Source organism: Eptesicus fuscus, chromosome 3, assembly GCF_027574615.1.
Source record: "Eptesicus fuscus isolate TK198812 chromosome 3, DD_ASM_mEF_20220401, whole genome shotgun sequence".
In the NCBI taxonomy this organism is placed as follows: Eukaryota; Metazoa; Chordata; class Mammalia; order Chiroptera; family Vespertilionidae; genus Eptesicus; species Eptesicus fuscus.
In genome coordinates, this window is record NC_072475.1 from 57,579,765 (window position 1) to 57,606,963 (window position 27,199).

Below are 27,199 nucleotides of genomic sequence, written 5' to 3' on the forward strand. Positions count from 1 at the left end.
CACTTAAATGGCTTCTCATTACCTTTAGGCTAAAGGTCAAAATTTTGTTTTGGTGTAGAAAGCAGTATTTGTCTCATCAGCTTAATCCCTCTTCCTGAGCTCAAGCCAAACAAGCATTTCTGCATTTTTTGTATTTCCAGAGATTTGTTTCTTATCTCAGGGCCTTTGTGTCTGTAGTCTAGCCATGCTTCTCTCTGTTCCTCTTTCCCCTTACTCCACCTTTACCTAGTTAATTTCTCTTCTTCCTTCAGATATTAGCTCAAATGGCATTTTCTCCTGGAAGTCTTTCCTGACCACATCTCCCCCCTTACCCCCAAATGTGTGATTCTTAAATTATCTCAGAGCACCCACTATTTCTTAGTAACATTTAGCATAGTTATAATAACTGATTAGTTATGTCAGTAATGAACTGTTTTAAAGTCTCTCTTCCCATGAAGAAGTTCACTTTCTCATGGTGGACTGAGCTCCTAATGGACATTCAGATATTTGTGTGGGGTGAAGAATGAAAGACCTCTGATACTACGGCCCAGCTCTTTGCAGACGGCACTTTTTAAAAAATAATCTTTCTTGGGATGGTATACACACAATACAACATACAGATGATATATTATAGACTGTATCCTGAATAATTATTTTTAATATATTTTTTTATTGATTTCAGAGAGGAAGGGAGAGGCAGAGAGAGAGAGAGAAACATCAGTGATGAGAAGGATTCATTGATTGGCTGCCTCCTGCACACCCCCTACTGGGGATTGAGCCCACAACCCGGGCATGTGCCTCCGACTGCAATCGAACCCTGACCTGGTTCATAGGTCAACCACTGAGCCATGCCAGGCAGGCTGAAACCTATATAATTTTATTAACCAATGTCACCCCAATAAATTCAGTTAAAAAGAAATGAAAACAATTTTGCTGATAGGTGAAAAATAACATCTCATGAGTTTAATTAACATTTCTTTGGTTGCTGGTGATGTTGAACATGTATTCATGTTTAGTGGCAATTGTATTTTCTTTCTGGTAATTGTTCTTTGACTATTCCTTATTGGGCTTTCATGTTTTTGAGGGTTGTTTTTTTTTTTTTTAAATAAATTCCTTACATATTAAGAACACTGTATTTGTTACTGATCTTACCAGACTAAAGGGGTCCATTTGCCAGCACCCATCAAAACCCAATAAGATGTGACCAAGAGTTTACAGCAAAGAAAGTAAAGATTTATTTAAGGAAATGGCACAAGCCCGCAGTCACAGGTAAGCTAGTGCTCTAAAACCTGGCTCCAGGAGGCACCACACAGGGACAGATTATGTATGGGGAAAATTAGTAATCATGGTGATTTGGGGAGTTGGGGTTGTAGGCTCTTCTGATTGGTTGGGGGCAACGTAGGGAGTAGTTGATCATTGTTTCAGGTCCTGAGGTCAGCCATTGTGTTGTTCTGCCTAGCTCAGTGAGGGTGTGGCCAGTGGAGTCCTCCTGCTTTTATGGGCTGGGGACTGAAATACAACTGAGGTCAAGATGTGTGGATGGTTTTACCACAGCTCTGTTTCTGTGGTCAACAGACTTGAGGCTTCATTCTTAAGACAGTTGATGCTGACTGGAGTCTGATGTCCTAAGGGCTTAAGCATTAGAAAAAGAGAGAGGATTGGCAGAAAGGAGAATGGATCATGTTAAAGAATTGCAGTTTCTACCTGGATACACTAATGTGTTTTCCACGTTATTATTTGCCTTCTGATTTTGCTTCATTTTTTTTTACCTTTTTTATATAGTCAAATCATATAATTCATTAATATTTTTAATCTTATTTATTTAGAAATTTCTTCTTGTATCCTGAAAATAAATATTTTTTAAAATATGTATATTTTTGTATTTCAGAGAGCGAGAGAGAAATATCAATGATGAGAGGGAATCATTGATCAGCTGCTTCCTGCATGCCCCCCACTGGGGGATTGAGCCCCCAACCTGGGCATGTGCCCTGACCAGGAATCAAACCGCGACCTCCTTGTTCATAGGCTGTCGCTCAACACTGAGCCATGCCAGCCAGGTCTGAAAATAAATATTCTAATATTTTTTAATAGCTTAATGATTTCTTTTTATATCTTACTCAATAAAAGCTTTCTTTCAGAAGAGCATTTCACTTTGTTGTTTAACAACTGAATCAGCCAATAGTAAGGATAGTTTTTAGTTTTAAGGTTAAAACTGTGTCTTTTTATAAAAAAAACTTAGAATATTTTACTATTTTATTTAAAAATGAGTGATTACGCCCCTGGGTCTGGGTGAGGCCACGCGCCCCTGCGTCCGGGTGAGGCTGGGTCCCGGGCCCGGGTGAAGCCGCACGCCCCCGGGTCTGGGTGAGGCCGCGCGCCCCAGGGACCGGGTGAGGCCGCGCGCCCCTGGGTTCGGGTGAGGCCGTGCGCCCCTGGGTCCGGGTGAGGCTGGATCCTGGGTCCGGGTGAGGCCATGCGCCCCTGGGTCTGGGTGATGCTGGGTCCCGGGTCCGGGTGAGGCCACGCGCCCCTGAGTCCGGGTGAGGCCACGCCCCTGGGTCCGGGCGAGACCAAACCAGAGGGAGTCAGACCTGCATTACCACCATTTGTCCACCATCCAGAACTGAAAAGTCAGTGCTGACATGTACACATAAGGAACTGGTGGACATTGAAATTGGGTCTCAAAAGAACTGTTGGTCCAGAAAGAAACTCACTACAGACTGATTCATTTGCCTGTCAGCATAACTATTATTGCTCGTCTCACATTCGGTCCTTATAAGTATATTTCTAGTAACACATGATCTCACTCATCTAGGGGAAATGATGAACAACATAGACTGATGAACAAGAACAGACCCAGAAACAAGGAGGCATCGATTGGACAGTCGGGCCTCAGAGGGAGGGTAGGGGAGGGTGGGGGTAGGGGGGAGAGATCAACAAAAGGACTTGTGTGCATGTATACGAGCCTAACCAATGGTTAAGGACAACAGGGGGTTGGGGGCATCCGTGGGGAGGGGTGTGGGATGGGAATGGGGGGATGAGGACAAATATGTGACACCTTAATCAATAAAGAAATTTTAAATAAATAAATAAATAAATAAAAATAAAAAAAATAAAAATGAGTGGTTAATTTAGTAGTGTTTTTAAACATTTTTTATTAAATTTATTGGGTGACATTGGTTATAAAATTATATAGGTTAATAAAATTATACAGATTACAATTCTATAATTTATCTGCATATTGCATTATGTGTTTACCACCCAAAGTTCAATCTCTTTTATCACCATATGTTTGATCCTCTTTATCCTTTGATACCTCCCCTTTACCTCCCTTTTCCTCTGGTAACCACCATACCATTGTCTGTGTTTTGAAGTTTTTGTTTGTTTGTTTTATTTGTTCATTTGTTGCTTCCAGTTTTATATCCTGTACTAGAGGCCCAATGCATGAAATTCATGCAAGGATAGGCTCTCGTAGTCCCGGGGCGGCCCCGGCTGCCTCAGAGGCCCTGGCTGCCCAGCCACACCCGCTTTTGCCTGGCGCTGCCTGCATCCGCCGCCACACCCCCCTGGTTCCCCAGTTCCGCAGAGTCCCCCCCGCCCCCCAATCAATCATTCCCACAGAGGATAGCCTGGGCCTCCCTCTTTGGGGCGATCACGGAGCGCGCCCCCCCCCCCCCCCATCGATTGTCCCACAGTAGGTGGCCTGGGCCTCCCTCTTTGGGGTGATCGTAGGGCGATGATGGGCCCCCGACCAATCACATCGCACCCGCTTTGGCTGGCCTGGTGCCAGTGCGTGTTTAGCATGGTCATCTGGAAGGTCGTCTGGACAGTTGTTCTGCTGTTCGGTCATTCGGTCGATTTGCACATTATGCTTTTATTATTATAGATATGAGTTAAATTCATATGGTTCTTGACTTTCCTGTCTGACTAATTTCGTTTAGCATGATATTCTCAAGACTCATCCATGTTGTTGCAAATGACAGTATTTTATCTTTTCTTATGGCTGAGTAATATTCCATTGTATATATGTACCACAATAGTATTGTGAAAGTTGTAAGTGATTTTAATTATATAGCAAGTGCAAAATTAATTTTTTATTAATTGAAAAGATAGTTAACATTTTTGGTTGAAATTATCTTTATTTTTTAAAAAACAATTTTGGAAAACTGTTTCAAATACATTTAAAGTTTGGTTCTCTTACTTTGCAGTTCCTCAATTTGAAACTTCATGTAGTTACGTAGAAGCTACACTTGAAGAGTTTCTGACCTGGAACTGTGACCACTCTAGTATTTCTGGACCATTTATAGATTATGATTATTCCAAATTCTGGGCTTATGCTGACTATAAATATGTTGTCAGTCTATTTGAAGACAAGACAGATATTTTCCAGGTAAGTCAACACATTCCTTTTAATCATGATATTAATTTGTTCTTGAGGAAAGATCACAAATTAGAAATTCCCTGGTCCCATTTCCCTCACTGTCATTTTCTCTCAAAAGAGGTTCACTGTGGGTGTTGAGTATTTTATCCACTCTAGCCAAAAATATTTGTTCAAGAGAAGCCGAATATTGGGCACACACACGAGCAGCCTTCTCACTGTTTTTCTACTCAACAAATTTCCTATGCACTTTCTCCTGTGCCTTTAAACAGCTCCTGAGCTAGTTTGGAGTCAATTAGAAGCACAGATTATGTATAACACTTCATTTCCTCTGACCTACATAGAAGTTTTCGTTCTGTTGGTGAGACAGAGGTACAGAACTGATTACATGAAGAAGCATTCCAAGCTGCTGCTTCCATCTCTCCCTGTTTGGAGGGTTTAGTGCAGATTTAAGGCCTGGGTCAGGTGCTGGGCTCCCACTTTATTGTTGTATTTGATTGTAGGAGTCCTGCAGAAGTGTGGGCGTACTTGCAGAAGTAAGAATGTGGAAGTTCTTTGCCATGTGTTGACATAATTGACAGCAGAGTTTGCAGGCTACAATATCTTTTCCTTTTAAGTGTTTTCTACTGCCAGTTTATTTTGTGGAGTGATTTTGCAAACTCCCTGCTCTGATTTCTGGGTGTCTTATGCCTCGGGCATGAATGGGAGTAGTCCCTGGAAGTTGTTAGGATGACTTTGCCTTGCCCACAATCAGGTCAAGGCTCCAGAGTCCTTTACCCTGCCCATCCTTTGTGGAGAGAAGTCTTAGCCATCACTGCAGGCTATTCACCCCCCTCCTCCCTTCCTGCCCATTACCACCACTCCCTCTCTGGACTTCCCTCTCACATAGGCTGTAGCCCTTGGACTCGTGAGAAGTTTTTAATTCAGCCTGTGTGTGTGTGTGTTTTTTTCCACTTTGAATCAAGGTGTAGATGCTGATGCTTACATAATTACTATGATACAATTGTTAATACTTTGTAGATTTCTTTATTAAATTTTTAAATGCCTTTTGGTTTTTATTTTAAAAATGAAAACTATATCAGCTGTTTCATAATTGTTAGGTGAGGATATATTTTTATTCTCATAACCATGAAATAAATCCATCAGTTTTAAAAACATTTTGTAGATGCTGTCTGAATCCAAAGTCTATACCAAATCTACTCTTTACTCATTTTTAAATGATAATTTTGAGGTAATTTTTTTCTTACAATTTTAGTTGTGATCGCTTTATGGATATTTAACCCTAGACCTTTTATATATCATAGTGAACTTTTAGAGTATTTCATTATTATTTCTCATATCCCCCACCCAATCTGTAGATTAGATTAGTACTTTTTTACTCTAAATTTCAGGCGAAATGTTGTGTAATAGTAATACTTCTCAAGTACTTATAATTGATGCTTTTCTAAGTGCTTTACATTTATAATCCTCACAGTAACCCTATGATATAATAATTATCTTTATTTTAAGAAAAATGAGGCACAAAGTGGTTAAGTGAAAAAGCTTTTGAAAATATACAACTAAGAAAAGAATAACCCAAGCTGTCTGCCCTCCAACCTTTAACTGCTTCACTGTATGCCTCCAGAAAATACATTCAGTTCAGTGGGAACTCTACAGAATTTAGGAATTCCATTTATGCTCAGTCTAGGCTCACTCTGCCTTGGATAAATCTCTGATCTGACCCCATCAGTTGTATCTGTCTCAGCCCAGGCATAACAGCACTGGGCATACATGTATCCAGTCCATTAAGTGTGGACATAAAAGCAGTCTTTTGGCAATGTGCTGGAATTCTAATTGAGCCCTTATAAAATCTGATCATTTTAGTTGAATGAGTTTTCTGTCAGCTCACATTATGGTGATTAAGTCTCTGGATTAGAACAGGCAAATCTGCTATGAAAAACCAAGTCTATTGAGATTATATTATTTTTTAGCTCAGTTTTCTGAGTACCAAGTCTTCTTACATCAGATACCAAAGTTGTTACCATTTTTCTTTTACCGCTATAACTCATTTGGCCACTTAGTCTTATTTTTTTTTTTTTTTTTTTTTTTTAATTTCTTTATTGATTAAGGTGTCACATATTTGTCCTCATCCCCCCATTCCCATCCCACCCCTCTCCCCACGCATGCCCCAATCCCCTGTTGCACTTAACCGTTGGATAGGCTTATATGCATGCATACAGGTCCTTTGGTTGAACTCTCCCCCTCCCCCCTCCCTCCCCCTACCCTCTTCTATCCTCCCTCTGAGGCCCGATAGTCCGATCGATGCCTCCTTGCTTCTGGTTCTGTTCTTGTTCCTCAGTCTATGTTGTTCATCATTTCCTCTAGATGAACGAGATCATATGTCACTAGATATATACTAATAAGAACTGAATGTGAGACGAGCAATAATATTTATGCTGACAGGCAAATGAATCAATCTGTAGTGAGCTTCCCCCTGGACCAACAGTTCTTTTGAGACCCAATTTCGATGTCCAGTAGTTCCTTATGTGTACATGTCAGCACTGACCCCTCAGCTCTGGATGGTGGACAAATGGTGGTAACGGAGGTCCGACTCCCTCTGGTTTGGTCTCGGCCGAACCCAGGGGCACGGCGTCACCCGGACTAAGGGCACGTGGCCTCACCCATACCCAAGGGGCGCGTGTTCTCACCCGGGCCTGGGACCCAGCCTCACCCGGATGGATCCAGGGGTGCACGGCCTCACCCGGACCCAGGATCTGGCTTCACCCGTACCCAGGGATGCTTGGCCTCTCCCAGACCCAGGGCCACTTGGGCTCACCTGGGCCTAGGTGCACGAGGCCTCACCCGGATCCAGGGACACATGGTCTCACCCGGACCCAGGGACGCTTAGCCTCTCCCAGACCCAGGGGCACGTGGCCTCACCCGGGCCTAGGTGCACGAGGCCTCATCCGGATCCAGGGACACATGGTCTCACCCGGACCCAGGAACGCTTGGCCTCTCCCAGACCCAGGGCCACTTGGGCTCACCCGGGCCTAGGTGCACGAGGCCTCATCCGGATCCTGGGACACATGGTCTCACCCGGACCCAGGGACGCTTGGCCTCTCCCAGACCCAGGGCCACTTGGGCTCACCCGGGCCTAGGTGCACGAGGCCTCATCCGGATCCAGGGACGCATGGTCTCACCCGGACCCAGGGACGCTTGGCCTCTCCCAGACCCAGGGCCACTTGGGCTCACCCGGGCCTAGGTGCACGAGGCCTCACCCGGATCCTGGGACACATGGTCTCACCCGGACCCAGGGATGCTTGGCCTCTCCCAGACCCAGGGCCACTTGGGCTCACCCGGGCCTAGGTGCACGAGGCCTCACCCGGATCCAGGGACGCATGGTCTCACCCGGACCCAGGGATGCTTGGCCTCTCCCCGACCCAGGGCCACTTGGGCTCACCCGGGCCTAGGTGCACGAGGCCTCACCCAGATCCAGGGACACACGGTCTCACCCAGACCCAGGAACGTTTGGCCACTCCCAGACCCAGGGCCACTTGGGATCACCCGGGCCTAGGTGCACGAGGCCTCACCCAGATCCAGGGACACATGGTCTCACCCGGACCCAGGGACGCTTAGCCTCTCCCAGACCCAGGGGCACGTGGCCTCACCCGGGCCTAGGTGCACGAGGCCTCATCCGGATCCAGGGACACATGGTCTCACCCGGACCCAGGGACGCTTGGCCTCTCCCAGACCCAGGGCCACTTGGGCTCACCCGGGCCTAGGTGCACGAGGCCTCATCCGGATCCAGGGACGCATGGTCTCACCCGGACCCAGGGACGCTTGGCCTCTCCCAGACCCAGGGCCACTTGGGCTCACCCGGGCCTAGGTGCACGAGGCCTCACCCGGATCCTGGGACACATGGTCTCACCCGGACCCAGGGATGCTTGGCCTCTCCCAGACCCAGGGCCACTTGGGCTCACCCGGGCCTAGGTGCACGAGGCCTCACCCGGATCCAGGGACGCATGGTCTCACCCGGACCCAGGGATGCTTGGCCTCTCCCCGACCCAGGGCCACTTGGGCTCACCCGGGCCTAGGTGCACGAGGCCTCACCCAGATCCAGGGACACACGGTCTCACCCAGACCCAGGAACGTTTGGCCACTCCCAGACCCAGGGCCACTTGGGATCACCCGGGCCTAGGTGCACGAGGCCTCACCCAGATCCAGGGACACATGGTCTCACCCGGACCCAGGGACGCTTAGCCTCTCCCAGACCCAGGGGCACGTGGCCTCACCCGGGCCTAGGTGCACGAGGCCTCATCCGGATCCAGGGACACATGGTCTCACCCGGACCCAGGGACGCTTGGCCTCTCCCAGACCCAGGGCCACTTGGGCTCACCCGGGCCTAGGTGCACGAGGCCTCATCCGGATCCAGGGACGCATGGTCTCACCCGGACCCAGGGACGCTTGGCCTCTCCCAGACCCAGGGCCACTTGGGCTCACCCGGGCCTAGGTGCACGAGGCCTCACCCGGATCCTGGGACACCTGGTCTCACCCGGACCCAGGGACGCTTGGCCTCTCCCAGACCCAGGGCCACTTGGGCTCACCCGGGCCTAGGTGCACGAGGCCTCACCCGGGTCCAGGGACGCATGGTCTCACCCGGACCCAGGGACGCTTGGCCTCTCCCCGACCCAGGGCCACTTGGGCTCACCCGGGCCTAGGTGCACGAGGCCTCACCCGGATCCAGGGACACACGGTCTCACCCAGACCCAGGAACGTTTGGCCACTCCCAGACCCAGGGCCACTTGGGCTCACCCGGGCCTAGGTGCACGAGGCCTCACCCAGATCCAGGGACACATGGTCTCACCCGGACCCAGGGACGCGTGGCCTCTCCCAGACCCAGGGCCACTTGGGCTCACCCGGGCCTAGGTGCACGAGGCCTCATCCGGATCCAGGGACGCATGGTCTCACCCGGACCCAGGGGCGCTTGGCCTCCCCCAGACCCAGGGCCACTTGGGCTCACCCGGGCCTAGGTGCACGAGGCCTCACCCAGATCCAGGGACACATGGTCTCACCCGGACCCAGGGGCGCTTGGCCTCCCCCAGACCCAGGGCCACTTGGGCTCACCCGGGCCTAGGTGCACGAGGCCTCACCCAGATCCAGGGACACATGGTCTCACCCGGACCCAGGGACGCTTAGCCTCTCCCAGACCCAGGGCCACTTGGGCTCACCCGGGCCTAGGTGCACGCGGCCTCTCCCGGATCCAGGGACACATGGTCTCGCCTGGACACAGGGGTGTGTGGGCTCTCCCAGACCCAGGGGCGCTTGGCCTCGCCCGGGCACGGGATCCAGCGTCATCCGGATCCAGGGGCACTTGGCCTCACCCGGACCCGGAGTCCGGCCTCACCTGGACCCAGGGGCATGTGGCCTCACTTAGACCCAGGGACGTGAGGCCTCACTTATACCCAGAGGCGTGTGACCACACCCGAGCCCAGAGGCGCGCAACCCCGCCCGCACCCGGGTCTCAGCGGGGCCCCGTCTTCCCGATCCCAATTCCTGCCGGTCAATCCCCCCTCAGCAATTCCCCTGGCCATCCTTCCAGAGCTCCAGTATGGCTGCTTCAGAACTCGTCGGGCGGCGGCTCGGCGAAGCTCCGGTGCACCCGGTGCATGGCGGTGGGCCAGTCTGGCGTCGCTGCGTCGGCCCTTGGGTCTGCATCGGTGGCTGGTCGCCGAGCATGCGCACCTGGCCGCTTCCGGGGCGTTGAGATTCTTGACGGACTCAGAGGTCAGCAAGCGCGGAGTCTCCCACCCCATGTCTCATAGGGGTTCGTCTGTCCGTGCTTGGCTGCCAGTGGAGCCGTCCCCTCAGCCGGAGACCGCCGGGGGATCTGCGCCGAGCACGTTCCAGGCCGCTGTTGTATCGCCTGAGCCTTAGTTCTTTTGTGTCGCCTGAGCCGTAGTTCTTAAAGTGTGGTCTTTGGGTCACCGGCATCAGCATCATCCCACATCCCCCTCTTTTATTCTAGTTGTAGAGCATCTACTCAGCCAGCCCTATGGTGGTCTTGGATGGTGTCTGCTCTGCTCTCTTGTCGTAGTCTCAAAGTTGTTGTGGTAGGCAACAATCAGGCTTCCGCCCTATGCCTCCATCTTGGTCCTCCTTTGTATAGTTAAGTCTTGATTGTTGTTGGTGTCACTGGGGGGGCTCTCTTTGTCTATAAAGGAAGAGTTGCTGTGTAGGAGACACGTTTATGGGCCGGGTCTTGGTGCAGCAAAGCTTTGGCGCTCACTGAATATTCCCGTTGAATGTGTCCCTTATGCACGTGGTTGAAATCTGGTGTCATCTCCCACAGACCACCAGATGCCCTCGTTTCTGGGTCTCCAATGGGGTGTAGATCAGCTACTGCCTTAGGCACTCAGCAAGGGTTACAGCAAAAACTGTAGTTTCTTCCTCCTGTCTGAGTGGCCCTGGAGCAGTCCGACTAGAACAGCAGATCATCTGGTCCGCTGCCAGAGGGCAGGCCATCCACATGCATAAGCCGTTGCTTGGGGCGCAGGTGTGCCTGCAAGATTTGCGGGGCAGGTCTTCAAAACGTGCGGGGCGGGTCCCAGGGCGGGGCGGGGTCTCAGGGCGCCCACAGGCCATGGTGCGGCGAGCCAAGATGGCTGTGAGTCTGGTCCTTCTGCCTTCCACGTATCTAAGTCCCCGCGTTCCGCACTCCAGCGCAGCAAACACTGATTGCTGGGCGCACCTCCGCAAGAGTCCCGCCTCTCCCCGCAGGCATCTGGGTCTCCCGGGGTTCGCCAGAAGATGGGTTTCAGGGTGATGGAGAGCCAATCTCCCCTAGGTTTGGAACAAAAGCCCCTCTCCCCCGCCACCAGCCAGACCCACGCACCTCCACACCTCATCCCCTCCGATTTCGCTGGGTGCGAGGCAACAGAACAGCCCCTAACCTCCGCCGCCATCTTTTTCATACTTCCCAATCTGTACCTCTTAATCCCTTCATTTCAGTCAACTCTACTGAAGTCTAGCGCCGCTGGGAGGTGCACGGAAAGGGCGCCCGGGCCTCCATCCAGTGCGCGGTGCGCGCGTCCCGCGGAACCAGGCGCGCGAGGGCCACGCGGCTGGGACGGGCGCTGGGCGGCCGCCGAGCTCCAGGCACCGCCATCGCCGCGTTCCGGACGTCGCCGCCGCGGCGTCCCCCCAATTTATACTTCTTAATCCCTTGAAATCAGTCAACTCTACTGAAGTCTAGCGCCGCCGGGAGGTGCACGGAGAGGGCGCCCGGGCCTCCGTCCGGTGTGCGGGGCGCGCGGCCCGCGGCACCAGGCGCGCGGGGGCTGCGCGGCGGGGACGGGTGCTGGGCGGCTGCCGGGCTCCGGGCGCCGCCGCTGCGGCGGCGTCCCCAGCGTCCCGGGCCGGGTGGCCTGCGGGGGCGGCAGAGTTGCGAAAGTGAGTGAGTTTCCCAGGGTTTCGCCCGGAATGGGGTTCAGTGCAATCGGAGCCGGTGCTCAGTGCACTCCGGAGCCTTTATCTCCTTCCTGCCAGTGAACTCCGGCCAGGTCATCAGCCGCCCCCTCCTCTCCGGTTCCATCCTCCCCGCAGGCGCGTGTGCTCGTGTCTCCGCCCGTTTCTCCATACCTCAGGCTTTTACGGCTTCCCCGACTGTCCCCGTGGCCTTCTCCTTCCCCCCAGCTGTGGGTATTTCAGTCCGCCAGCTCTCCTGTGGTTCTGGACAATGTCCGTTCTGACCTCTAGTTGTATTTTTGAAATTGTTGTGCCCGGCTGCAGGTTAGGTGTTTAACCTATGCCGCCATCTTGGTTTCTCCCCACTTAGTCTTATTACTTATTATTTCAAGCATTCATCTGTCTGTCATGGTAGGTAGGTAAACATTAAAACTCATCAATTTTTAAAGTATTAATTCATTTTGAATAAACTCATTTGTGAACATAAGTAACATTTTAATGAAAATAACCATATTCAAACTTTTTTTAGTATGTTCTGAGAAGAGTGGTATTATTTTACATTTTTGTAAGTCTTTTTAATGTCTGCCTTAATAGAAGACAGCTGGATTCTTCTATCTGTTTCTTCATTCAGTCTTTGGTAATTTTTTGATTTGAAGAATATCTTACATCATGCATATGCAGTTGAAAATAGTTTTTTAGCAGCCTTTTTAGATATTGTGGGTTTTTAAAAATACTCTACCAAACTTGACAAGGAGTAGTTTCTCAAAAGATTTGTTTGTTGCAGTAGAGTCTGAACCCATAATCACTGAACTCTTTGCACTCTCACAATAAACTCCATTGGTCTATCTTGTATAGAATGGAGCTTTTATAATACTGTTCATCAGCCATTTGGAAGATACTGGTTTATTGTGTTATGTAGATGTTCCAACTATTGACACATTTCTGTATGCATCATCAAAAAAAAAGTGATTTGCTAATATTACCATTCTCATCAGAAAGACTTTTAAGTATTAGGAAGCTTTCAAGTTTATGGGTTTCAGGATACAAGTTTCCAAAATCATTATCATTCTGTTCATAATATTTCCTTTTTCTTTTCTTTTTTACATGTTAAAATTTTATTTACAAAGCTGATTTGTTGTACAAAAGGTAAAAATGCTGTTACAATTTTGGTGTGACTGGAAGCCACAGACGGTTGACTCACCAATCACAGCTATCCACACTACAGCAAGAGTCTTACTCGAAAACCTAACAGTGCTTACAATTTTGTTGGTATGCAGTCCCCCAGTTTGGTGGTGAATTTCCAAAAAGGAATAAATGGAGGAAGGCAGTTATTATTCAAAATATTTTCTAATTTTCCTTGTGATTTATTCTTAGACTTATGAAGTATAATGTTTAGTTTCCAAATATTTGGAGGTTTTCTAGCTTTCTGTTACTGATTTCCAATTTAATTCCATTATAATTAGAAAATATACTTTGTATGATTTCACTCCTTTTAAGTTTATGGTTTTATGGCCCAGAATATAGTCAGTTTTGATAAATGTTCCAGGTGAACTTGAAACTAGTGTGTATATTGTTGTATTTTATAAATATCAGTTACGTTGATTGTTCAAGTCTCCTGTATCCTTACTAATTTTCTGTGCACTTTTTCTGCCCATTACATAAAGAAAGGTGTTGAAATTTCCCAACTGTAATTGTATATTTGTTTCTTTTTCAATTAAGATTGGTCAGTTTTTGTTTTGTGTATTTTGAAACTATTAGATTCATGCACATTTAGGATGATTATTTCCTGTCAATAGATTGAGCTTTCATCATGATGAAATGACCGTCTCTTCTGGGTTCTTCCTTGTTTTGATGTCTACTTTGTGTGAATTCAACTTTGTTTGATTTGCCTTTGGATTAATGTTAGCATCAAAAAGGAGTACTTACTATACATTCCATTTATATGGAACTAGAGGCCCAATGCACGAAGATTCATGCAAGAATGGGCCTTCCTTCCCCTGGCTGCCGGCACCACTTTCGCTCCAGCCAGAGCTGCCTTTCTGCCTTCCCACGCTGCCCAGAGGCCTGGAGCAGCTGGGGCGGTGCAGAACACCTGCATCGTTGCCATGGCGATAATGAAAGCGTCCTGCCCACCCCCGCTGCTTGGTGCCTGTGTATGCAAATTAACCCCCCATCTTTGTTGGGTTAATTTGCATACTCCTGATTGGCTGGTGGGCGTTGCGAGGGTATGGTCAATTTGTATCTTACTCTTTTATTAGTGTAGATTGTAGAATTCACAAATAAATAGACAGAAAGCAGATTAGTACTTGTCTAAGAATGAGGGAGTAGGGAGAGATGGGTTACAAAGAGTCACTGGGGAACTTTTGGACATGATCAAAATGTTTCTCATCTTGATTGTAGTAATGGTTTCATACTAGTATATATATATATATATATATATATATATATATATATACACACACACACATATATATATATATATGTATATATATATATATATATATATATATTCGCCAAATGGTACACTTAATATATATTCTGTTTATTGTATATCAATTATATCTCAACTAGAGGCCCGGTGCATCAGGTGGGGTCCCTAGGCCTGGCCAGCAATCAGGACCATTGGGGTCGTCTCGCCCAGTCCCGATTGGGGCCAGGCCGATTGGGGTCTGCCAGCCTGCAGGGGAGGGTCAGGGGGAGGGACCGTGGGAGGTTGGCCAGCTGCGAGAGGTTGGCTGTGGGAGCGCACTGACCACCAGGGGGAAGCTCCTGTGTTGAACATCTGCCCCCTGGTGGTCAGTGTGTGTCATAACGACTGGTCAACTGGTTGTTCCGGTTGTTCAGTCGTAATAGGTGCTTAGGCTTTTATATATAGACTAGAGGCCCAGTGCACGAAATTCATGCATGGGGGGGTGTCCCTCAGCCCAGCCTGCACCCTCTCCAAGGGATGGAGACTCCTCGAGGAATGTCCGACTGCCCATTTAGGCCCGATCCCACCAGACATCCCTCTCACAATCCAGGACTGCTGGCTCCCAACTGCTCGCCTGCCTGCCTTCCTGATTGCCCCTAACCACTTCTGCCTGTCAGCCTGATCACCCCCTAACCACTCCCCTGTCAACCTGATTGATCTCTGAATTCTCCCCTGCCAGCCTTTTTGCCCCCAACATCCCTCCTCTGCCGGCCTGGTCAACCCTAACTGCCCTCCCCTGCAGGCTTGATCGCCCCCCAACTGCCCTCTCTTGCAGACCTGGCCCCACCCAACTGCCCTTCCCTGCTGGCCTGATCACCCACAACTGCCCTTCCTTGCAGGCCTGGTCCCTTCCAACTGCCCTCCCCTGCTGGCCATCTTGTGGTGGCCATCTTGTGTCCACATGGGGGCAGGATCTTTGACTCTTTGACCACATGGGGGCAGCCATCTTGTGTGTTGGAGTGATGGTCAATCTGCATATTACTCTTTTATTAGATAGGATAGAGGCCTGGTGTGTGGGTGGGGGCCAGCTGGTTTGCCCTGAAGGGTGTCCCAGATCAGGGTGGGGGTTTCCTTGGGGCATGGGGCAGCCTGGGTGAGGGGCCTGTGGTGGTTTGCAGGCCGGCCACGCCCCCCAGCGACCCAAGCAGAGGCCCTGATATCTGGGATTTATTTATCTTCTACAATTGAAACTTTGTAGCCTGGAGCGGAACCAAGCCTTCTGCTTGCTCCATGGCAGCAGCCATTTCTGTGGGGATTTATTTATCTTCTATAATTGAAACTTGGTAGCCTTAAGCAGAGGCCTTGGGCTGGCCAGGGTGTGCAGAAAGCTTGGCTTCCTCCATCGCCAGGGAAACCCAAGCCTCCCTCCTGCTCTCTCCGTGGCTGTAGCCATCTTGGTTGGGTTAATTTGCATACTCGCTCCTGATTGGCTTGTGGGCATGGCTTGTGGGTGTAGTGGAGTGGTGGTTAATTTGCATATTGCTCTTTTATTAGATGGGATAGATAAAGCTATTAATAAAAGAATGCTGGACGAAACCAGTTTGGCTCAGTGGATAGAGCGTCGGCCTGCGGACTGAAGAGTCCCAGGTTCGATTCCGGTCAAGGGCATGTACCTTGGTTGTGGGCACATCCCCAGTAGGGGGTGTGCAGGAGGCAGCTGATCGATGTTTCTCTCTCATCGATGTTTCTAACTCTCTATACCTCTCCCTTCCTCTCTGTAAAAAATCAATAAAATATATTTAAAAAAAAAAAAAAAAGAATGCTGGAGACACTTTGGTTCCACTTCTTGATCAGCAGTTTTATTCATCATTATTTTTATGCCCTCACTGTCAACACACTGAAATAGCTAAGTAACACCTTAGTAGTATGATGAAAATAATTTTAACCTTACAGATCCTGTGGAAGGATCTTAGGGACCCCCTAGAGGGTCTATGGGCCACTTTGAGAACCTCTGGTCTACATCACTTCTGAAATTACTCTTTATTCCTTCAGTTCTGACTCTTTCTCTAATTACTTCTAAAACAGTTTCTTATGAAAATACATTAAAATAAATATTGAAATATGTTAACCCTTTGCACTCCCTTGCTTTTTTTCTCGATTCCTTTATTCTACTCGGGATTTAATTTTTTAAATACCCCAGATTTTACAAAGCACGGCAGTAGAATAAAAAACAGGAGTTTCTTTTCATACAAACTTATTTATTTGGATTTTTTTATATTTCAAATTATTGATACATTCAAAGAGTAATTTTAATCTTGATGCTAACTGTGTCGAGTCACACTCGACATCCGAGTGCAAAAGGTTAATCATGTTCACAAATGTTTCATGACTTAAAATTAAGGATAGAATTTAAGACTCTCCCCAACGTGACTGATGCAACCTTTCTGTCTAGTCCCTGTCTAGTCTCCTCGCTGAGTGCTGGGCCACTATGTTCTCTCTCACCTTCTGGCCTTTGCTCATGTTCTTCTCAGTTTCTCCTTATTAAAACTCTACTTCTTAGGGTCTGGCTAAGGTTCGGCCTTGGCTATAAAGCCTTCTCGACCACTTGCACCCACATCCATTCATCCCTTGCTTTCATTCCTGTTTTATTTGGATTGTTATTTAAATGGTATATTACATAGAATTTCTCTAACAACATTGTAAGCTCTTTGAGAACAGGGACTGTGTTTTGTACTTTTTTATTCCCCAAGAGTGTTATCATAGTGCTGAATGCAGTGGTCCTCCTTATCTACTGGGGATATGTCCCAAGACCCCCAGTGGATACCGAAAACTACAGATAATACCCCATATATACTATTTTTCCTAATCATACATACCTCTGATAAAATTTAATTTATAAATTAGGCACAGTAAACATTAACAATAATAATAATAAAAGAGAACAGTTGTAAAGTATACTGTAATAAAAGTTATGTGAATGGCTTTGGAGCCATTGTTAAGTTATGTAAGGGTTACTTGAACACAAGCATTGAACACAGTCTGATAACCCAGAAGGCTACTAGGTGTTTAAGGGTGGAATGGATAGCTTATGGAACGAATATACACTGGACAAAGGGATGATTCATGTCCTGGGCAGAACAGAGCCATTCTGTGTAAGATTTCATCACGCTACTTAGAAGGGTGTTTAATTTAAAACATGAGTTGTTTATTTCAGAAGTTTTTCAGTTAATATATTTGAACCATGGAAAGTGAAACTGCATATAAAGTGGGGTGGAACCACTGTACGTAATAAGTAATTGAACGATTACATAAATGTATTTTTTTCTTTTCTTATTTCTTGTTTTGATATTTCTTTGGTCTTTAGGGCCCTTCAAAGAATGTTTTAACTTAAACCCCTAGCTTCACCCTTGTCAAATTTCCTGTGGCTTCTAGTTAATCAATTATAGCATTTGTTAATTTTAATACAAAATTCTTAGCTCTCTTCAGCCTTCTATATGTTTTATAAGTTTTTACTTAGCTCTACTTAAAGTTTCCATGTATTAACCATGTTATTTCACAAATTAAAATCATCCACTGATAAACATGCAATATACATACTGTTAAGTACACTGGCAAATATACTAATATGATTGGAAAATGTCCAGTGATCAAAATTAGGATTTTGAGCCGAAACCGGTTTGGCTCAGTGGATAGAGCGTCGGTCTGTGGACTGAAGGGTCCCAGGTTCGATTCCGGTCAGGGGCATGTACATTGGTTGCGGGCACATCCCCGGTAGGGGGTGTGCAAGAGGCAGCTGGTCGATGTTTCTCTCTCATCGATGTTTCTAGCTCTCTGTCCCTCTCCTTTCCTCTCTGTAAAAAGTCAATAAAATATATTAAAAAAAAAAAAATTAGGATTTTGAACCTTAACTGACTTTCATGAGCAGCAAATGAAATTAATAAGTCTCACTATTTTTTAATTATGTATCATATCATTGACTAATCTAAGTAAATCATTTATTTGAAACATTTTGTGTTCTACTTCCCAAGGAAGGTAGGGAATTTGTGACATTACCATATAAAATTTCTTTACCTCTGATTCATTAGGTAAGAATGACAGGTGTGTTACCTTTTATAATTATCAATATGTATCATCACAATTGAAGCTATTAAGAATCAATATATAGCAAAAGTGATTTTGCCCCAAGAATGTTTTTTAGGTAGGTTCCATGTTATGTTGTGATTCAGATTAGCTATTGAGAGTCCGGAAGTTTGTTAAGTCACCAGGACACAGAATCCCAAAATGCAATACGTGGAAGATTAGTTCTATCTAACTGTCTTGGACTTTACTGTATAACATAGTTATGAGAGTATGTTGAAATTGAACCAGGCAGTTTAGTGATGATTAAAGGGGTTTGTTTGATGGCCAGCGATGCTTTCTGATGAAACAAATTGGAATGTAAGAATTTGGGTGTTTACCCAAGCCTACCTGTTTTCTGTTTATGTTACTTAAGGTAATTTCCTAAGGAAAAAAAGAGCCGTAAGTACTTGCTAATTTGTAATGTCCATTTAAGGGTTGTTTGAAATTTAAATTGAAATATTTATTCTTTATAAGTTTTACATAGTTTTTATTGTTAATTAAGAGGTCAAAGGGGGAAAAGGGAACATATGTAATACTCTCAACAATAAATATTTTTTTAAAAGTTCCATTCTTATTGTTTTGGCCAGTATTAGGGTTTTTTTCTTTATTTTATTTAGATGTAAGTTCATTACAGAATTATGTATAATCAGTTTGCCTACATGCATTTATGATCTAGACATGGAGAAAAATAGAAGAAGACAAGTTTTAATTGATAGACTCAAATTAACCGTGATCACAAGTTACCCAAATAGCAATGGTATAAGTTAAGAACAAATATTTTTGAATTGTGGTGTTCTCAGAACCTCTATTTGGTATGAGCTATTATAAGCTCATTTAACCTGTTTGAACCTTTAGCTTTCTTATATGTAAAACAGGAATGAAAGTAATAATACATATGTGAAAATATTGTTCAAATATTTTATGAAGTACTGTATCGTCTTCTAGAACTAAACAATTTAAGAATTATTTTTGGTGATTGGTTTACATGGTAGGCCAAAAAAGCCACCTTCTCTCTATAAGCATCTTACCAGTTTTTCTTCAGTTCTCTGGTTAAAACTAAAATTATGAAATATTTGGTTACGTGCCAACATTTTCAAGTGATTCTGCAACAATTATTTAACTTAACTGGAACAGTTATAGGAGATACTAAGGATAAAAATAGACCTAGTTACCTACATCAATGACTGGGCAGTTTTTTAGCATTTGCTGTGCTCACTGTTAGCTACTAGAGATGCCAACTTGAATGAAGTTGGGACTTTAATGTCGATTGCAGAAGCCAAGCCTTAAGGTAGAAACGTAGTAAATGTTCTATTAGAGTTTAATACTGTTTTTGACATTACTCTATCACTTTAATGTTGTAATACTTTTAGGATATTATACATGATCAAGAAAATTGAAGCATATACATTTTCTTGAATTTTATTTATTACAACCAGATTTTTAGTCTCTTATTTGTTGATGGTGTTGGGGGATATTTTTAATTAAACCATGTTATAAAACTTTTCCTCGTTATTGTTATGTAGAATCCAGTTTCAAAATATTGTGATAACAGAAAGTAGGTCAGTGGTTGCAGGGGCTGAGAGTGGAGGTATATAGATTAACTGCAATTCTTCATGTAATTTAAGACAGCAATTTTTGGCAGAAGAGAAAATAAACTTGTCTATATTGTAGGAAGAAAATATAGGTTCTTTTGGAAGTTATAGGAAAACAGATAGTGTTTTTGTAGTAAGCAGTTAACATGATACTTGCTGTTTTCAGGGGGCGGTGTTACAATAGAATTTTCTGGATAAGATGATTTCTAAAGACTTCTCTGGCCCGATTGGCGTGACTCAGTGGTTGAACGTCATGGTTCGATTCCCAGTCAGGGCACATGCCTGGGTTGTGGGCTTGATCCAAAGTGGGGGCGTGCAAGATACAGCCAATCAATGATTCTCTCTCATCCTTTATGTTTCTGTCTCTCTCTCTCCCTTCTTCTCTGAAATCAATAAAAATATATTTAAAAAAAAAAGACTTCTCCGGTGCTTGAGGTGGATGTGAGAATAGATTCCAGGGTGGATCACCCCATCAATCCCCTGTGTTGGTTTCACTGATGTCGTTCGTGACCTAACTGGGTCACTTGTTTTTAGCAAGACTTGAGGCTGATTTCTCCTGGGTCTATATTGATTTCAGGCATTTGGCTACCTGTAAGTAGCTGAACTCAATTGGTAAGAAAGACCCAACTCTCAAGAGCATGTGGGAAAAGAAACAAAATGCTGTCCGTTTCCTGACAAATTTACTTTGATTCACACTCGCTCTGCAACCCCATCACCCACCTCCCCAACTCTTCCTCCTCTGGTTTTTCCCAGCCAATATGCTGCTGAAATTTTAGATAGTTTAGGTCACCTTGATGTAATCCAGTGGTTCTCAACCTGTGGGTCTCGACCCCTTTGGGGGTCGAATGACCCTTTCACAGGGGTCGCCTAAGACATCCTGCATATCAAATATTTACATTACAATTCATAACAGTAGCAAAATTACAGTTATGAAGTAGCAACGGAAATAATTTTATGGTTGGGGGTCACCACAACATGAGGAACTGTATTAAAGGGTCGTGGCATTAGGAAGGTTGAGAACCACTGATCTAATCATTCCCAAACAATTTTCCTTTTTTAGTCATTATTATGGTAGATAAGAGGTCAGGGAGACCTCTTGTCAGTTTCTCGTATATTAACTCCCCTCAGCCCCCATCCTTTAGAAAATCTTTTTTCTGTGATTCTTTCTGAAGCAATGCTGTGGAACAGAATTTCTCACCTGCAGTCAGTGCTTCGACTCCCTCAAAGCATAAGAAATTTTATGTGTGCTTGCATTTCTCTGTGGATAGGGGTGTTGGCATTCATTAGATTCCCAAGGGAGTGTATCTAGAAGATTAAGAATCACTTAAACCAGCTGCTTCTTAGCTAAGGCAAAACCCTGCTTTTTGTTTTTATACTGCATGTCTTTAAGCTGCCTTTAGCTAAATTCCAGACTGAGGTGTGGTGACTTGTTCAGCAGGGACCCAGGTTCACTGGAAGCCTTCCCCAAGCTCCCTGCTGGGGACCAGGCATCCTTCTTTTGTTATCTGCTCACTTCTGTCAGAGCATCTGCCACATTATAGTGAAAGGTTCCACTTAAGGGGCAACTTTCTTTATTAGATTTGAAGGCTGGGCCTGTGTTGCATTAATGTTTGTATCCCAAACACCCAGTGTCATACCAACTATGTGATAGATGCTTATAAATGTTCCTGGCCTGAACCATTTACTCATAATCAGGCCACAGATTCTTCTCTTCTTCCCAAGCAGCCAGACTTATGAGCACTTACCCTGAGGCAGGTGTAATTTTAGGCTCTGGGAATGCAGAGCTGAGTCACTGCATGGAGCTTATGGGCTATAACCAGAAGACACATGACTTTTGCCACTCCCTGGAGCGGCTGCACGTGAGCCATAGGCATTTACAGTGGTGCTGACCTTGCAAAAATTCCCCCTTCTGTAACAGACGTTAGTTGTATTCTCATGTTCCGCTATTTTCATCACTCAGAACAAAAATGGAAATGCTCATTCTAATCTTCCTCAAAACCATCCATTAAATGTCTCCCCAAAATATTCTTTCTCTGAATACAGCTGTTAGTGGTTTGCCTCTAAAAATAGAAAACATAGATTGAAGATACTGATAAAAAGAAGTGTCAGCATTTAGGACCATGTTCTGTCCATGGAAGTGTTTTTTCTTTTGTTTTCTTAAACTCAGTAGGAAATATTCATGATTGAAAAAATGAATAAAACCAAACCTGCAAGCAGGTTCACTAATTTGCTCTCTTCTAGCTTATATATATTTTTTAATTCCATGGATTTGGTTTTATGTCAAACTAATGTGCAACACTACCATAAGAGGAATTGGTTGGTTCTTCATGGACTATAACTTTATTTTCAAAACAGGATGTGATATGGTCTGACTTCGGGTTTCGTGGAAGAAATGGACGGGAAAGTACATTGTGGATTGGCTCTCTGGGGGCTCACACACCCTGTCATCTGGATTCATATGGTTGCAACTTGGTATTCCAGGTACAAGGAAGGTAATACACATGCCCATGCATGAGAGAGTGTGTATGACTGTGTGCCTAGTGTACCTCTGTGTGTTGCACAGGAAGAGGAACCAGTACAGAGTGGGCGGTAGGACCTCAAGGTTTTAGTCCCAGCCCCGTCCTGTCAGCCTGCCTCATGACCAGGGCAGATCTCTTGACATCTGTTTGTTTCCTCCTTTGTGAAGTGAGGGGAGCAGTTGAAATGGTGGTTTCCATGTGAGTCTCCCAGCCATGTTCAGGATAGCCTTCAGAAAGCTGATCCTAGCGCTAGCCGGTTTGGCTCAGCTGATAGAGCGTCCGCCTGTGGACCAAAGGGTCCTGGGTTCATTCCGGTCAAGGGCATGTACCTTGGTTACAAGCTCCTCCTTGGCCGGGGGCTCATGCAGGAGGCAACCAATCAGTGTGTTTCTCTAACATTGATGTTTCTCTCCCTCTGTCTTTCCCTCTTTCTTCCACTCTCCCTAAAAATCAATGAAAAACTATCCTCTGGTGAGGATTAACAACAGAAAGCTGATCCTAGAATCTCAGTTCAGTGAGATAGTGCTCTGCTTAGCTCTTTTACATAAGAGTCGGCATGATGTTTAAGCTTTTATTTAAAAGCAGGAACACCTTTCCTTCAAGCCTAAACAAGTAAGAGCTGAGCAGTTTGCTGAAAGGAAGAGATTGCTGCCACCCCCAGGCCCCTGAGGCAATGCCAGGGAGCCTGGTTTGAGAACTGCTGGGCCAGAACTGCCTCTTAGTTTGTGCCTACCTGTAGACACAGTGAAGTATTTTTTTGAAACTTGGGTCAGTTTTATATCTTCATCTATCTGTGGACCCTAAGAGACGTAAGAGCTAAGTCAGGTAATATTTTTGATAGCCCCTGGTTCTAGGAGTTATGTAGGAATGTAAGTGTTCCTGCCGTTGGGGAGATGTATTCCGGCTGTTGTATGTGCAGCCTTATCCTCCTAGTTAATGATTCCCCATTCTCTTCTCCTGGCCTTTCAGGGCTTTTATAGGGCAGCACAGAGGGAAAAGCAGAAAGAGTCATAAGGGTCTTGCCTCCCAGGCAAATACTGCTTATTCTCTGTTCTTTCAGCATGCCGAACCACGAGAGCTTTTTGAGCAGGGTTTGACATGCTGATTGATGTTTTCTGATTAGCAAAAGAAGGATGCATATGTGTTACAGTTTAAGCCAAGCCAAGCAAATTGTATGGCATGGTTATCATTATCGCTCTTCCTTCGGTAAACACAGCTATGGAGCAGAGCTAGGAGCTGGTACCGGGAGAGGTCAGGAGAGCTGTGACCTAGTTCTGGCTCTCCCATTGACACTAGCCCAGTGGAAGATCCGAGCACGTACTGGGTCCCTCTTCCACTACTTTGCAAGTGAAATTAGACTGATGATCTCTTAAGAGTCCTTCCAACATTCTAATCATACTAAATACCCTACATTTTTCTAAACTAGTCCTAGGTCCAATGGAATGGAGCAGCTTTATCATCTCTAAGATAAACTGAGACCTGAGTGTATACTCTCTAGTTTGAAAATGGCAGACAACTGTTTCCCAGTTCTTTTTTGTTGTTGTTCTTTTTAATATCTCTTTATTGAATTCAGAGAGGAAGGGAAGGAGAGAGAGAGATAGAAACATCAATGATGAGAGAGAATCATTGATTGGCTGCCCACCCGCAACCCAGGCATGGGCCCTTGATCAGAATCGAACCTGGGACCCTTCAGTCTGCAGGCTGATGCTCTATCCACTGAGCCAAACCAGCTAGGGCTGCTTCCAGTTCTGAAAGGACATGACGGCCCCAGTGGAACTGCATTGGGTCATGAAAGGGCTTCAGGCTTTTCTCAGAACTCGTGTGTTTTTCTACCTGTCTTTCTCTTTACTTCCCCACCAGTGTATTTCTGTCTCTCTTTGTTTTTGACACTTGCTCCTCCTTTACCTCGCCTGTCTTCCCTCTATTGGCTGGAAGTATGGGTGTGTCTGGTGTGTAAGTTAAAATTTATCATCACTATTTTTTTTTAAATATATTTTATTGATTTTTTACAGAGAGGAAGAGAGAGGGACAGAGAGCTAGAAACATCGATGAGAGAGAAACATCGACCAGCTGCCTCCTGCACACCCCCCACTGGGGATGCGCCCACAACCAAGGTACATGCCCTTGACCGGAATCGAACCTGGGACCCTTGAGTCCACAGGCCGATGCTCTATCCACTGAGCCAAACCGGTCTCGGCTATCATCACTATTTTTCAAAAATGTTTAAAGTGACTGAAACTTCTTACAGTTTTCTCTTTTTGAAAACTCCTTTGTTATACTATACTATATTAGTTATGTGGCATCATTTATGCATTTGTCTTCCTTAATGGATTAACATAACAAATGTTTAACTTAAAAAATTTACAACCCAAACAGGAAGAAGTCTGGAAACTACTTGGAGGATAAAACTACAGGTGGTTACTCTGGATAAGATAAGAATACAGATATCTGAAAGGGTGGGGATTGTTGTGAGTAGCTCTAGAATGAGGAATAGGAACAATTTCTGAGGACTTGGATTTGGGATAAGAAAGAATGACCTTTCAAACTAGATCCTGTCCCAGGAAAGGGCTGCCTCAGGGCATCATGAGATTATTCTTTGCTTCCTGCCCTCCCTCCACCAGGTTCAGCAGAGATGCCAGCACTTGCTGAGAGGTGGGCCAAGTGACCACTGACATTGCTCCTCTATTGCTTTATGGATTGTATGAAAATGAGTAAAAACCAATATTTACTGCGGCCTTCTTACATGTTTTGTCTCAAGTTCAGAGTTCTAATTTATGTCTTCTTTGTTTAAATTAGGAAAAGATGGCATCTCTTTCCCCCTGAAGACACTCCTCTCCTTTATCCAACTAGAATCCCTTATGAAGAATCTAGTGTGTTTAGTAAAGTCAATGTTGTCAATCCTGATGTAAAACGTTTCCCTCAGTTCCAGAAAGCTCGAAGACATGTGGTTACACTGAGCCCAGGACAGGTAATGCGGACGCTGAGACTTGTCTCAAGTCCTAGGCCACGTGCCTCTCCCTTTCCTCACCTTCCCCTCGTACTGGTACAGATAAGAAGGGTTTCTTCCTTGGTGCTCTGCTATTGGAAGGTAGCTTTTCCAGCTGTAGGCTTCACATACACACTTCTTTCCTTCTCAGGGCATGGAAAGATGGGAGGGATCACAGCTCCTCCTACTGGTAAAGAAGAGAAAGTACTTTGGAGGAAGACAGCTCTCAAAGTCCTTTTCTTTTTTTTCATGTTAAGAGCAAGTGTCAAGGCATGGGTATTTGAGCACTTCTGGAACCTTTATTCACGGTTCATATCTGTTCAACCGTGCTGGAACCCAGACACATACCGTTGCAGTGCATCTAGGGGCAGGGGCATTACAGAGGCAGAATGATGTGCTTTTAAGCAAGAGTGGATGTTGCTTTTGTAACTGTCTCTGAAACATTTCCAAAGTATGGTACCTGGTGCTGCTACCCAGTAGGGAAAATCACCTTTACAACACTGGCATTGGCTGTCTGATGTCTTATTAACAACTTGGAAGGTCTGCTTAGTCTCTTACAGAGTTTACTCCCTCCCTTTTCCCTCTCTCCAGCCTGTTTCCCTCCGTTGTCCCTTTTCCCGGCTCCTTTCCTGCCTCCTTCCTACGTGAGTACTCCAACGCAAACAATGTCACTAAGTTGCTTCCACCCACTGGTGGTTACTCCCCTTCACCTTACCCCCCACCCCAACCCCTGACAACCACTTACCTATTCTCTTTCTGTATAGATTTACCTGTTCTGGACACTTCACATAAGTGCACTCATGCAGCATATGAGCTTTGAGAACTGGCTTCTTTCACCTAGCATAATGTTTTCAGGGTTCATCCATGCTGTAGAATGTTATTAGTACTTCATTCCTTTTTATGGCTGAATGTATTCCACTGTATGGGGATCTATTTTGTTTATCCACTAATCAGTTGATGGACATTTGGGTTGGTTCCACTTTTGGGCTATGATAAGTAATGCTGCCATGAACATTCGTGGACAAGTTTTTGTACATAACTACTTTTCAGTTCTCTTGGGTACATATATAGGAGTGGAATTGCTGGGTCATATTAATAACTCTGTGTTTAACTTTTGGGGGAACTGCCAAACTTTTTCCCACACCATCTGCTTCATTTTATCTTCCCACCAGCAACATCTGACGCTTTCAATTTCTCTACATCCTCACCAATACTTGTTATTTCCCTTTACTGTTTTTATTATTGTTATAAAGATGCTAGTGGGTGTGAGTGGTTATAATTCATTTTCTTCTTTGATTTTAATAGCCAAATTTGAATGAGTGTTTTTGTCTATCATATCCATTTTCCTTACATCCTGCTTATTTCTTAATCCACTACAAACTGGCTCTCTCTCTTCCTACCTTACTGAAAGTATACTCTGTGATGGGACATTCATGACCTCCTAATGACAGAATCCAGGGGTTGTGTTTAGTCCTGTTCCACTGAAAGGGGCTCTCTTCCCACCTCCCAGCTCTGCTTGGCCACAGCGAGTGCCACCACTTTCCTAAATCGGAAGCCCACAAGCTTGAGGCCCTCTCCATGTGTTCTATTCAGCCTTCCGGAGGAAATCTCGTACTGAGTCTGGACAAGTGCAGTCCTCCTTAACTCTTCCCGTTGCTTTTTTCTATTATACTTCCTATTTAAATCTTAACATTTAATAATTGGACTATTGCAAGAATCTCTCCTCCTTCCCAGACTCTGCCATAATGTCTCTGTTTTAACCATCCCCTTACT

The 27,199-nt window shown here is 45.5% G+C and overlaps 1 protein-coding gene across 6 annotated transcripts in view; it reads left to right on the plus strand.

Moving 5' to 3' along the window:
- HSPBAP1 (HSPB1 associated protein 1) overlaps positions 1 to 27,199 on the plus strand; it is a 53,060-nt gene that overhangs the window by 19,719 nt on the left and 6,142 nt on the right. For all 6 annotated transcript variants that reach the window (XM_008155523.3, XM_054713926.1, XM_028131158.2 and 3 more), the window contains 3 exons: positions 4,188 to 4,369; positions 22,277 to 22,413; positions 25,237 to 25,408. In XM_008155523.3, the coding sequence (XP_008153745.3) occupies positions 4,188 to 4,369; positions 22,277 to 22,413; positions 25,237 to 25,408 (491 nt within the window). The remainder of the gene's footprint in view (positions 1 to 4,187; positions 4,370 to 22,276; positions 22,414 to 25,236; positions 25,409 to 27,199) is intronic.